General features: G+C 31.0%; 2 protein-coding genes across 2 annotated transcripts; both read right to left on the reverse strand.

Annotated features, from left to right (window-relative positions):
- Positions 1–2138: 2138 nt before the first annotated feature.
- On the reverse strand, positions 2139–5646 carry LOC113513537 (chitin deacetylase 8-like). The gene is made up of 6 exons (XM_026897528.3): positions 5454–5646; positions 4944–5256; positions 4111–4378; positions 3573–3759; positions 2709–2846; positions 2139–2280 (listed from the first exon to the last, which is right to left on the reverse strand). The coding sequence occupies exons 1-6, from the start codon at positions 5610–5612 to the stop codon at positions 2206–2208; spliced, it is 1140 nt and encodes a 379-aa protein (XP_026753329.1). The 5' UTR covers positions 5613–5646; the 3' UTR covers positions 2139–2205.
- A 2459-nt stretch (positions 5647–8105) lies between these two features.
- LOC113515885 (chitin deacetylase 8-like) lies at positions 8106–14213 on the reverse strand. Its single transcript, XM_052895055.1, has 6 exons — positions 14019–14213; positions 12923–13235; positions 12303–12570; positions 11260–11446; positions 10325–10462; positions 8106–8430 (listed from the first exon to the last, which is right to left on the reverse strand). The coding sequence occupies exons 1-6, from the start codon at positions 14175–14177 to the stop codon at positions 8356–8358; spliced, it is 1140 nt and encodes a 379-aa protein (XP_052751015.1). The 5' UTR covers positions 14178–14213; the 3' UTR covers positions 8106–8355.
- Between the last annotated feature and the right edge of the window lie 377 nt (positions 14214–14590).

The raw sequence follows: 14590 nt of genomic DNA on the forward strand, positions 1-14590 counted from the left end.
TATAGTTGCGCATTGTCCCATAGAGACTAAAACTAATTCTCTCCAGATTTCCTGAGGGTATTAGCGACGGGCTGGCCTCATACGCTTTTTGGTTCGTCGAGTGTTCATCAAAGAAACCACGCCTAGCGCGGCGTTCGCCACAGCTCGAGCAATGTGTTATCGTGTACAGCTTACATTTTTATTAATATTATTACAATTTTGCTTTATTGCACTACTTAAATAATAATATAAATACATACATACACATTTACAAACACTTTTAAATCGTGATTTAATATATATATATATATATATATATATATATATATATATATATATATATATATATATATATATATATATATATATATATAAAAATTTGGATATAGATTTGAATTAAATTGTTACAATTTAATACACCTTTGAATGGGCGAAGTAGCCTTTTACTTACTTTAAATTTTATGGAAATTGGTTGAGTTATCTTAGAGCCTTACAAGAAGTACATGGTATACTTGTCAAAAAATTAAATAGGCTATTACATATATAATATTACTAAATATAGAATATTACTTGCAGATTGTTCGTTCTGTATTAATATTGTTTTTCTGAGACAAAATAATAAATTGTATAATATTTTATCTCTGTAGTTGTCGATTCGTTTAACAATTTCATCAGTATAGCTATATATAGAATGCGTAAAAAAATCAAAATGATGATATAAGTTTTGATTAAGATTACAGATTGCAGGTATAACAATAATACCTACTGTATTTAAAATGCTTTGTCAAAGTACAAAGTCCGTTTTTAATTTAACGGTAGGTTTAGATATAATTAGGTGTTCGATTACCAACACAAATGGAGGCATAATAAATAACATTCTTTATATGTAAGTACAGACAGTAAAAAAAAAATTTATGCAACTTTAGAGTGGCAAACAAGCTGACGGCCCATCTTATGGAATGTGGTTACCGTCGTCTTTAGACATGAGCAGTACCATGGACGTAACAGATGGAACTGTTTCGCCCATGATGCCTTCCATGCATTGCCATTCCTGAGATTTCAACTGTTATTCCTCTATACTCTGTAAATTCACTGCCATATCCCACCCTTCAAATCGAAACACAACTGCTTCACGGTAGAAACACCAATGGGACAGAGGTGCCCAAGCCATCAACTTTTGTACAGTCTATACATATTAATTTTATATAATTAAATTAAATATAAAAATATATTAAAAAAAAAACAAAAAAATTGTAACCTTGACGAGGCTTTAAAACATTTGCACTTGATTTGATAACGCCCATTTATTAATATCTTATCTTTGTAATTACATTTTTAATATATAAAAAATAATGTAGGTGATGGTCGTAGCAATAAATATAGGTATAGGTTGCAATATCAGTATCACGTGATTAATATTTAAGAAATGACATAATCAAGTATTATTAGAAGGTAAATAAAATAAATCCGGATATATTTTCGAGACAATCCAAATTGGATAAAATAGTCAACGGTATTAGTTATATTAGTGTCATCATTTATCATTTCAGCCATTATCCGTCCACTGCTGGACATAAGCCTCTCCCATAGACTGCCATAAAGAACGGTTCTTAGCCACCTGCATCCACTGACTCCCTGCAATGCATTTTAGGTCATCACTCCATCTAGTAGGGAGTTGTCCTATACTGCGTTTGCCCGTACGCGGTCGTCACTCAAGAAACTTTCTTCCCCATCGGTTATCGGTTCTGCGAACTATGTGACCAGCCCATTGCCACTAGCTTGCTTATCCTTCGGGCTATGTCGGTTATTTTAATTCTCCTTACTTTCATCCTCGTTTCGGATTTTATCACGCAAAGAGACTCCGAGTATAACCCTCTCCATAACCTGCTGAACTTGAAGCTTTTACATACGGGTAATCCTGTAGGACTATATTTCGGTTTAAGGGTAAAGACCCTCATCGTCTAATTCTGAGGTATTTTGGATAATCATGTGTTAGTAAAAGAGAGAAAAGCCTCTAAATCCTCTAAACCTCTAAACCACTGCTAAACATAGGTCTCCCCATTGGGGGGTTTTGCCAGTAGTTGCCATGCTCGGCAGGCAGGTTGTCACAAGTTTGTTTGTTTGGCACAAGTCAGAATATTTTAAATAAAACTTCCTAATACTTTAACCTTATTTAATGGAGAATATAACTATTAAATAAATAATAATTTATAAGACAATATCTGATTATATGCCAAGAGGATTGTTTATCCATGGGTATACTCGAGGGCATACGTTGCAAATTTGCATCCAGTAGTCAACCTGAAAAGAGAGCAAACATTGTTTTAGATTTTGGAGTAAATTTTATTATAAATAATAATAATAGTTAATATTGCATAATTTGTATCTGTTTAAGGGAGTTTTCTACAAGAATGTATATAAACATAAAACATTGGTCTCTTTTTTGGTATTTGGTTAAGGAAAAATGTTTAGTTTCATTGGCAAAACACTTATCCTGAAATGGTTGTTTCTCATAGCGTGTTTAGAGAAGACAAAACACTAAAGCCGGTAACCTTGTGGGCTGTAATTTAATTGCCATTATAAACTGTGTCCTCTAATTTCACTACCATATTCAAATTAAAACACAGTTATGGAAGTCCAATTGCTTGGTTTTGAACCAGAAGCGGGTCTGAGGTATTCAATTAACTTATGTCTGCTTATCTCTCTGAATTTTAAAGTTATTTACTTACTTCATTATGTTCAGAAGCCAAGGGTCCGCAACTGGCTGGTAAGCATAACGATGGAGTGAAAGTTTTGCATGGTTGCTGTCTATACTCATCAACTGGTACAGGATTCTTTATCCATTCGATTACATCATAACTTTTAACCTAAAAATATATATATATTTAGCATAGGTTAGGTAAAGAATTTTGTCCGTAATATGTAACAATCCCTACTAAGTTTATAAATGGGAAATTGAGATTGTTTATTACTTTATAGCGTCTTAACGATGGACAGTTAACGACTGATATGGTAAGAGAAGAAATAGTCGAAATAGACGAATTCTTCTCCTAAGGAGAGAAAATTATGTCTAGCAGTGTAACGTTAATTTAAGGCAAGAATAAAGAAAGGTGTAATATTTCTGGTGCTGAATTTAAGATACTTTCAAATAATTTTGCACATTTAATGTAAAACATTTTCATTCATTTGATATTTTAATGTAGAATTTTAAAAACAAGTTCCAAATAAAATATTTGCATGTGACACGGTTGAATGCAGAGTCTTTTCTTTTACATTAAATACTAAAGTACGAGTAGTAACTTGTATTCGAGCAAATAAAGTTATCATTCATAATATATAGTCTAAACATCTCGACAGATTTTCAATTATTAATTTTAATGAATTTATGTCAACTATAGGAATACTACGGGTTACATTGTCAAATCAAATTTGATTTTAAATTGTTCAATGAAAGATGCAATAAAATAATTTAAATTTCTACTTTATCCAAACAATTTCAAATCACTTTAAGTATTATATTATTAATATTTCCTTAATATTAGTAGAGAACATTGTATAAACTACAGTTAATCAAACAATCATTTGTAACTAACCAGAAAAGCGTCATTGAGGTTATTAACGAGGTCTATAAATCTGCTCAGGGCTCTCTTTACAGTTGGATTGACGGCGAGATACCATTCGTGAATGAAGAAACCGAAAGGAGCTCGATTGCTCAGGTAGTGTCTTTCGAAGTTCGTTACAATGAACCGGAACCATGCATCTTCATCATCGAATGGAGGTCTGGGATAGAAAAACACATTATAAAGTTTAGGTATTCCACAATGTTCTTTCTGCAGGCTGTGAAAATTGAATAATCTCCAAAGGCAGACTCTCAAATATAATTAAGGATTCTGTAAATATTAAAAATTGTTGACGTTTTGTGGAATTTGAAAAAACCTACGAAAGGAGTACTTTTACTAACTCACTTTTAATTCTCAGATGAAATGGAATTAAGTAAAAAAATGTTTAACTAAAAATGTACAGTAATTGTAATATGCTTTACAATTACTTTAATTTTTTAGACTTTTAACTTTCAATAATTTAAAAATTATCGAATAATGAAAAGCGTTTGATATAAAAGAAACTACTTACACAGCTGGACAGCTGTCAACCATAGAGCAAGGAGTACCATTTAAATCTCTCCAGCTAACCATAGGTATTATCCATACACCAGGAATGGATGCTGTAGGGCATGGTGATATAACACAATCTTGGATCGAAGCGTAGTCCAGGGTATATGGCCATAAAGGAGGGTCAGTGTAAGTAATAGTTGGCCAAGTGCAGTCATATTCTAAACCATATTCACTCATAGCTTGAAAACTGGAGTTCCCTCCCAATTGGAGGAAGGGAATGCGTACACCTAAAATATTTAGAGAGAAAATTAAAAGATGTTGAAATATTTTTGATACCATAAATAATGTTTTTAATATTTTAAATTTTATTTTGGATTTGATAACTTCAAGCTAGAAGTACATAAATGTGACGAGTCGATATGAATTCCCATTTTCCATCAGAAGGAATGTCTGTTTGATATTCTAAATAAAAAATACGTGAAAGAAGTTAAGGAGATGTATTGGAATAAGTTGCGATCTGAGACTTTCGATTCTCTTTACGGGAAAAACATGTGAATTTATGTTCATAAAAAATACTGTTTATAACACAAGAAAAATATTCGAATTCAATTTTTCGATAAATATGTAATTGTATCTGTTTATATCAATCCTTAAATAGCAAAATCATGATTAAAAAAATGCATGTTCAGACTCAAAATTAAAAAGCAACTTTACCACTTGATTTATTAGCAATGCTTACAGTTTTTGGAAATTATGTACAATAAAATTTTATAAAAAATACAATCATCGTGTCGTAGTGAAAGAATTTACCATAGTTTACTAGTTTGAATAAAAATATACAAAAATAAATACCTTTGAGAGATTCATAAGGAATATTGGCAAAGTGCGCCATTTGGAGTTTTTGGTCTCCAAACTCCCTCGCCATAATTTCAGGTGTGGCTTCTTGCCAGTAACTCTGAGGAGTCTGGTGAGTGATAGAATGTAGGGCGATCTCAAAGCCTTGGTTGTACAGTTCGTTGACAAGTTGGTAATTATTGTATTCATGATTAACGTAGAAGGTAACACCAGATGAACAGTTGTTCGAGTTCACACGGTTGTATAATATTTCTCTGTAGGTTTCTATGTTTATGATATTCACATTGTCATCAAAAGTAAGCATAACAAACTGAAAATGAAGACATATAAATAAAGTGCTATTCTTTTTGAGACAACACGATTGCAATGCAATTATAAAAAAAATCTGCATTTTATAATCAATTAATAAACTATTAAAAGATTATAAAAGTTATTAAACAATATTAAGAATACAAAGAATGCTGAATACGTTTTTAAACTCTACAAGAAATCTCAAAATTTTATTACCTGTGGTGTATCTCTTGCGAGTAAACCTCTTGGAATACTTGTAGTTGAGCATCTACAGTTTGGCAATTGGCACAATTCTTCGTCGCATGGCTCAGCTAACGGCAACTCTTGGCCTGCCACAAATGCAAACACAAGAAATAACACCAAACAGCACCTCATTGTTCCTCACACAAATATCTGGTCTAAAAATGGTCACAATTGTTGCATTCTGGCAATTTATATCAAATGTCATTATCTGTTTCAAACTAATCGTTACATTATAATCTCTGTCAAGTCTTTTCTAGATTTTATGATAATTGTGGATAATATCTTTATCACAAATCAAAATCAGAGTCGCATATATTCTACAGATTTTTGATTGCGTTTAATGTAACAAATTTTTGTTATTAGAATCTAAGAATCTTAGCAAAGAATATAAATTATACATCGTATTCAATTTTGCATCGTTAAACTTCGGCGAGTACTTGTGGTTCCGGTTCTAAAACTTTAACTTTACACTAATTAATTATTGTTACTTATCTTGGACTAGAGAAAGGACTATTTATCAATTATTTATACTTTTCTTACATTTTAATTAGGATTTTTGTTTCAATTCAATTCAATTTATTCTATAACAATATTACATTGTGTCGAACATTATAGGATTTTTATACTGTACAACTGCAAAATCACAAACATGCTACAATTTTACATATAAACAATGTCACGTACAAATAATGAATATGACAATCGTATCTCGTGTTATTATTGTAAATCTTGCACATTAGAATATGTTGCGTTAAAATTATTTTCGTTGATATAATGTAACCTATTACTAGTATTTATTTACCTTCTTTTTTCGATATATTTATTATTAACTGCAAAATAGTCTACGCTTGTTCCTACGAGCTAATATTTGGAACAGTTGTTTTTCTAAATGCTTTTGAAGGTTTTACCAAAGCCACTTGTTCCACAATTCCAAGTCTTTATTGATAGTTAATTTTATTCTTTTACGCTGTTTAAACATATTTAAATACCTTATCGGGACTTAGCGCAATGAAAAATGTTTGCAGGTAAATAGTACCTACTCATACACACCTGCTTCTTCATTGCTGACCTTTGTACGTGGATTGTACCACGTCGTGGTCATGACAGGACTCTTTAGTGATACTTGAACTTTATCACGTATTATTATTATGTGTGTACATCTAAGGACTGCGATCGGTATACTTACATATTCTACGAGTATACTTATATATCAAGTTAATCACCATCTGAATTTCATTATATCTGCATGTTCTATAATCAATGATCGATTTACAAATCGCGTTTGAAAAAAGATTATATACATACATATATGGCTATGTAATGCTCTAATCGTGACCTTTGCTATTGAAGGACTTACTACAAGCGGCCTTAACTTCATTTTAGGAAAGTGGGTATCGTATGGCTTTAATGTCCTTCCAAAATGAAAAAATTAACAAATTTTGAACATAAATTCTTAATCATCATCATCATATCAATCTCTAACTATCCACTGTTGAACACAAGCTTCCCCCTTGGAGAGAATTGTCAAATTTTAATATGCCAAAAAAATCACATCTCTCCATTTCCTTATTATTTATTATTATTGTTATATCAGTCCTTAACTCTCTACTACTGAGACGTTTTGGAGACGTTTTAAGAGGGACGATGTTGCCCATCTCTCGCCCTTCCTCAGTCGCCTCTTACAACAGCCACGGGAAAGGAAGGGGTGGCCTATTCTATGCTGGGATCATATGGCAAATTCTTAGTAATTTAGTAAAACTAACTAACATTACAAACTGCAGTTACAAACTCGCTTGGTAAGTGTGGTAAAACCTCCTTTATCTAATACAAACTGAGAAAGGCAAATTATGTTATTAAGGCAAGTTACAAATACAAGACAGATAACAGAAGTAATTAAGTTACTAATTTTTTTTTATAAAAACAACCATACTATATTCAAGTCTTTCATAAAAAATGAATTAAAAGGTAAACAAATGAATAATTGCTCCGGCCATAAGACAGTTTGCTAATATCTAATATGAGTAGTAGTAAAAATATTAAATCGACTAAAAAAATAACTGATTACGCCACAATTGAAGTAGTTTTTTTTTATTAGTATAAGTGAAGTTTTTATAAGTATAACTTTTAATTATTAGTATAAGTGATAATTTCAAGACAACTTGGTTACTTTTCATGAAGTCTATTGAAACGGTTTGTGTCTACATGTACTTATGAATACAAATGTTTGTGTTTTTCCAGGATCGAAATGGAGTCGTACCATCATCATCATCATGTCAGCCTTTAACTGTCCACTACTGAACATAAGCCTCCCCTTGGGGGGTTTTGCTGGTAGTTGCTATACTTGGTAGGGGAGTTGGCAACCGCAGTTAAGCTTTAAAGATGTTTTAAGAGGAACGTTGTTGCCCATCCCTCGCTCTCCCTTAGTCGATTCTTACGACATCCACGTGGAAAGGCTATGTTGGGACCACACGGCATGTCGTACCATGAAAATGGTAAAAGGTAAGACAATATGTTAAATTGCTATTCTATTAAAGTTTTATTAATGGTGAATTATTGTAGTATGATTTGAATTCAATGGTGAGTGGAGTAATAAGAACATTAGGTACATAAAATAAAAGATTTAAATATTATGTTCTTATTTATTAAACTTAACAAATATGATTCACATATCAAATAAAAAAAAAATTGCAACCGGTATTCAAGAAGTCACAGAACATGGAACAGATGCTAATACAATTTCTCGTTAACTTATTGACTCTTAGAATATACTGGTCGATTCCATTTTAAAAACGAATTCAAATTTTTCAATCACGAAATTATGCACTTATACATATTTTTATTATAAATTAAAGCAAGCATAAAAATTGATACATTTTTAAATTCCGAGATGATTGTTTATCCACGGATATACACGAGGGCATACGTTGCAGATTTGCATCCAATAGTCAACCTAGAAATAATTGAAAAACAACATTAGAAATACTTAATTATATCAACCATTATCTACTACTGAGCATAGGTCTCCCCCGTGGTAATTATTAGCAAACTCCCTTTTGCTAATAGTTGCCACGCTTGGCAGGTAGGTTTTCAACAACAGTTAGGCGTTGATGAAATCTTAAGAGAGATACTACTGCATACCCCTTTACCATAATGTTTCCTTAGTCGCCTCTTACAACACCCATGGGAAAAAGTGGCTATTTTTTTTTATACAACTTAGAATGGCAAACAAGCTGACGGCCCACCTGATGGAAAGTGGTAACCGTCGCCTATAGACATTTACCAGAGGGAGACTTTGTACAAAAGTCGATTGCTTGGGTACCTCTGTCCCATTCGTGTTTCAACCGTGAAGCAGTTGTGTTTGCATGGCTGTGTTTCGGTTTGAAGGGTGGGATATGGCGTGAATTTACTGGGTACAGAGGAATAACACCTGAGTCCTCAGGAATGGCAACGCATGGGGGGTATCATGGGCGAAACAGTATACTCTGTTATGTCCATGGTACTGCTCATGTCTATAGGCGACGGTTACCACTTTCCATCAGGTGGGCCGTCAGCTTGTTTGCCATTCTAAGTTATATAAAAATAAAATAATAAATGTTTCGTCCATGATACCCCCCATGCGTTGCCATTCCTGAGGACTTAGGTGTTATTCCTCCGTACCCATATTATACGATATTTCTCTAAGCCTATGTCTTAACTAAATATTATATTATTAAATTAAAATAATTAAAGTAATTAGAAATGTACTTTATATTAGTCTTTGAAATAAATATTTCGCTGTTATATAAAATTGTAATTAGAGAAATAGTGTTTTAGAATTGGCCCCATTGTTATAATCCGTACTAATATTTTTAGGAAAAGATTCGATTGTTTGTAATGGATTAACTGAAAAAACTGATAGAATGATTAAAATGGTTTACATTTTAATCATTCTATCACCTATAGAAAAATACCTTATCAGTATTACCGTAGTAATAGTATTATTATTAAAAAAATTCTACCTACCCGCACGAAGCCGAGCTGTATTGCTAGTAATTTATAATTCAATAACTATCTCTTACATAAGTACTTAAGTGCACGTTATGATGATCAAAGCAGTTGATAAAGAGACAAAATTGTCATAGTGACAAAAGTTACTGAGTACTCGTAAGTACGATTCATTGTTGTGATACTCGTAATTAGATGATATGGATTTTACTTTTGACATAACATCGTAGAATTAGTTTCAAAGTTAGAAATAATGTGGTTGTTATTTTATAGCCTTAACCAATTTTTATTTTATCATACAACAAGTAACATTTGCCAAAAAATACTAAATGCTACTTTTTAGTTTTAATTAGTAATTCTAGTAATGCAGAGCGTAATAAAAACTGAATTTGAAATGATAAACGTTTACAATTTTTTAAAGTATAATAGGGAAAGTTTAATAAATATGTAGACAATATAATTTGAAACTTGCTTTCCTGTTACGGTTCGCAATAGTTAGCGAATCAGGGATACATAAGTTAGTAATTTTAAGGTACAATAATATTTATTATTGTTATTGTTCCAATAAACGTAAATTATAAAAGAATTATTACATTAAAATATAATATGTACTTAGGAAACTTATAACAATAAAATTCTAAAAGAGTTATGCAAACGTTAGAGATTATGATTAAGTTATCTGGCGACATAATGATAGGACCAAATCTAATCATGACATCTAATTTGTCAATTATTGGTCGAGTTATTTATAAGCAACATTATATGTTGTTAGTGTGTTATAAATTTTCTTTTTATTGAATCAAATATTTGGTTAATTCAAAAGATTTTGTACAAATTTTGCATTTTGATGAAATACTGACCTCATTATGTTCAGATGCCAAAGGCCCGCAACTATTTGCTGAGCAAAGAGTTGGAGTGAAAGTCCTGCATGGTTGTTGAACGTATTCATCCACTGGTACAGGATTCCTCATCCACTCGATTACTTCATGACTGTTAACCTAAAAAATATGGGAATGTAGTACAAAGTATTCTCTATAAAATAAGACTGTTGATAAATTTCACTGTTGAATTAATAATAATTCAACAGTGGAAGGTAGACAGGTTGAATTGATATTTAAAACTAGTTAGTTGATTAGAATTGTTTTGTTTAATTTTGCAGTTTGAGTGTTGCAAAATGTGAGTGCACAGAATGGCGGTTGGAAATTGATGGCTAATATGGAAAATTGTAGAACTTATGATAATAATTCTGGTAATAGCTGCCAACCAACCTTAATAAAATAATTGTTATCAACTAACCAGCGTTATGGTCTTCCGCAAATTAACACCCAGTTCAGTAAAATATATATTTAAGAGGCGAGTGATTTATCATCACATGATTTATAATAATCATCTAGGTATGCATTGTTTTAATTAACAAATATTTCGTGCAAATTGTTCCTTTTAATAAATTTCAATTTTAGTTAATTCACGAATGACATCTATAAAGTTAGTTCAATATAGTTTTGTTTATTTGTAACTATTTCATTAACGATTGAAATTATATAGAAGTTCATATGAACTATTTAGTATTATAGGTGAATGTTCGTTAAAAAAGAATTTCATGTAAATTTGAACTTTCAAATTAAAAGTAAATCGAAAGTGTTTGGGTGCCAAAAGTAAGTGATAATATATACTGTTATATTCACAGTCATACATACATAGACATATAAATAAGTCCTAAGGACGAAATGGGAAAATTTTTATGTATAATAAAAATGTTATTAAAAAAAATAAATATTCAGTAGTAGTAACTAACCATAAAAGCGTCATTGAGATTATTGACAAGATCTAAGAACCTGATTAAGGCTCTCTTTACAGCTGGATTAACGGCGAGATACCATTCATGAATGTAGAAACCGAATGGAGCTCGGTTGTTCAAGTAATGTCTCTCGAAGTTCGTCACAATGAACCTGTACCATGCATCTTCATCACTGAATGGAGGTCTGGAACATATATAACGTTATCTTTATAAATTACAGGATGCACAAACCAAAATTGCATAAAAAAAATTATGTTCCTAGTTTAATTACTGAAAATAAAATTTTATAAAATAATAAATGTGCAGTCTCTGGTCATAAACCTTAGTTCTTTAGAGCAGCAATAGATGAAGGTTAATATGGATTTACAATTCACACTCTATTTCATTACAAAATGCGATTAAAGATAGCGCTGCGCTAGAGTTAGCACTGGAGTAGACTAGGGGCTAAAGCAAATATTATAATAAAATGAAGTTTATTACAAAACCGTGGAAGATTTATGTTATAAAGATAGTGTCCTATAATAATCATGTATAGGTCGTCACATTAATATACCCTATTTATGTACTTTATCATTTTGTCTTTAAATATATGGTTTTGTGAATCTCCAAAATCGCTTTTTGCACTTAATTTCTTTAAATTAGTTCAATTATCATTATACAATAGTCAGATTTAAGCTATACATCATCTTTAGACTTGGTTTAAATTTCGATTTATTACTTCAAGTTTAGTTTAGGTATTAACGAATCTTTTGGAATAAAACTTTAAAAGGCTAAAAATATTAAGAGAGATAATGAGTGATTTCATTTTCATTTTCTAAACATACTCAGTTAATTACTTGTAAATTAATTTCGTTTATTTATTCATTCTTATTTACTGCCCCAGTTATAGAATAATAGAAAAAAATTAATGACATATCTTAACTTTTATTGGGTTAATGTATTTGACTACTGACGAGACTGTGGACCTTCCAAAATAATATTTCTTAATATTTGTTGCTAATATTATTTAATCAATGTATTATTATTTTTTAAATACTCACACTATAGGGCAACTATCAACCATCGAGCAAGGAGTACCGTTTAAATCTCTCCAGCTAACCATAGGTATCACCCATACTCCAGGAATGGATGCAGTAGGACATGGCGCTATGACACAATCTTGAGTTGACGCATAGTCCAAGGTATATGGCCATAGACCAGGCTCGGTATAAGCAATAGTGGGCCAAGTGCAGTCATATTCTAAGCCATATTCACTCATTGCCTGAAAACTGGAGTTGCCGCCCAGTTGGAGGAAGGGAATGCGTACACCTAGTAATTTAAGAAAAATATATAAAAATAATAGTTTTGTTTTTCATTATTATAACAAATAATAAAATATCAGAGGATGAAGTCATGAGGGATTCAGTGGACACCACAATATATACTGTAATGTTCATTTTTCATTACTTGGATCATTAACTTGTTTGCTATTGTACTCGTAAGTTGCGTATTGTCAAAGACATTATCGCTTGACGAAGAATTAGTTTGGCTGTAAAAATTTTATTCAAATCCATTCAGCAGTTTAAGTAACGATTAATTAAACATCTTTTTTTTTGTTTTAATATTTACAAATATATATTTTCGTAGGACATTTATATATTGTCATAGTTGCCAAAAATACCTTTAAGACTTTCATAGGGAATGTTGGCGAAGTGTGCCATTTGAATTTTTTGGTCCCCAAACTCTCTGGCCATAATTTCAGGTGTAGCTTCTTGCCAGTAAGTCTGAGGAGTCTGGTGGGTGATAGAATGTAGGGCGATCTCGAAGCCTTGATTATACAGTTCATTGACAAGTTGGTAATTATTATATTCATGGTTAACATAGAAAGTAGCACCAGCAGGGCAGCTGTTCGAATTTTGACGATTGTACAAGACCTCTCTGTATGTATCTATGTTTATTATGTTTACATTATCGTCGAAGGTGACAAGAACAAACTGAAAATAAAGAAAGAAAATGTGAACACTTGTGGTGATAATTATTTTTATTATCAAGAAGTATTTTAACATGTCTTATGGTGTAAGTCTTATAATGTAAAATGTAAATCTTCTAAATTAAAACTTTTATTTGAATCAGCAGAATTTTAAATAATTTTTAAGTAGAAACTCCTCTGTGCACTGTATCTTAAAAGTTCAATACGAGTTTTATATTCATTTCTGTTCGGTATATTAAGATTTTCACTACCTATAGATTTTTTTATCTAGATATTTAAAAGAATTATATCTGAATTTCTGTTATTATTACTTGATATATGTTCAACACTTCCTTTTTAATATTTTTGGATAATCTATACTAGATTTATTGGAATGGTTCTGAAATCCAACGAAATTAACTGAGCTTTTCGTAATGAATATGATAAGATTCGTCATATGCTGTCTAGTTTTTTTTTTAAATTACTTTAACTTTTTTTATAAACATTTACTTTAATAAATATAACTGAACAACAAAAACAATCATTTCTTAAATTCAATTAAGATAACATTAAGTTAATGTATTTCTAACTAGACATTTTATCATTTAAAATTTTAGTTCTTTTAAATTTAAACATACAAAACAAAACATTAACAAACAGTAAAATGATCTAAATAATAAGGTATAACTGCTTCCTTTTACAAGGAACATTTGAGTACAATAATAAAAGATAAGAATAGAATATATTGAAAATGAATATAGTCTAAATGTAATTTATCAAATGGTATAAAACTTAATTGCTATATTACCTGTGGGGTATCTCTTGCTTGTAAGCCCCTAGGAATATTTATAGATGAACACCTACAGTCTGGCAATTGACATAACTCTTCGTCACATTGTTCCGCTAATGGCAGATCCTGGCATGCCACTAATGTGAACACCAAACAAAACACTGCAACCCACTTCATTTTCACACAGACTTCTTGTCAAGAAATGATCAAGAACTATCACACACTAGCAATTTATATAATTTGTCATTATCTTTTAGTTTTGTCTTTTAATTATATTTTTATTCCCGTCGTGGTATTAATAAACAAGATTTAAGGTATCTTATCTATCGATTAGACTGATTTCTAGTATTTCAGTTTCTAAGTAATTATTTCGTATATTAGACATAATTGATTAGGATTTATTATTATCATTAATCCATGTTTATGATTTGATTCAATAAAAACATTATCATTTTAGCCATATGGATATGGGGGACTTTTTTCTCTAATGCCTTGTTGCATTTAACCAAATATCAAGTTCCATTTTTTAATCTGTGACATTGATAAAAATGTTTACGCTGGATTCTGTAATTTTTATGTCAGTATTTTTT

The sequence above is a fragment of the Galleria mellonella genome, unplaced genomic scaffold (assembly GCF_026898425.1).
Source record: "Galleria mellonella isolate WM207_F2 unplaced genomic scaffold, CSIRO_AGI_GalMel_v1 utg264, whole genome shotgun sequence".
Lineage (NCBI taxonomy): Eukaryota > Metazoa > Arthropoda > Insecta > Lepidoptera > Pyralidae > Galleria > Galleria mellonella.

Bases quoted from the DNA above. Each gene is read 5' to 3' on its own strand.
- LOC113513537 (XM_026897528.3), bottom strand. From the start codon at position 5,612: ATGAGGTGCTGTTTGGTGTTATTTCTTGTGTTTGCATTTGTGGCAGGC. The intron at 2,847-3,572 runs GTTAGTTACAAA...ATATATTTTTAG, and splicing joins ACCTCAATGACGCTTTTCTG to GTTAAAAGTTATGATGTAAT. The intron at 2,281-2,708 runs GTAAGTAAATAA...CTCTCTTTTCAG, and splicing joins TGGCTTCTGAACATAATGAA to GTTGACTACTGGATGCAAAT.
- LOC113515885 (XM_052895055.1), bottom strand. From the start codon at position 14,177: ATGAAGTGGGTTGCAGTGTTTTGTTTGGTGTTCACATTAGTGGCATGC. The intron at 11,447-12,302 runs GTGAGTATTTAA...TATATGTTCCAG, and splicing joins GTTGATAGTTGCCCTATAGT to ACCTCCATTCAGTGATGAAG. The intron at 10,463-11,259 runs GTTAGTTACTAC...CATATTTTTTAG, and splicing joins ATCTCAATGACGCTTTTATG to GTTAACAGTCATGAAGTAAT.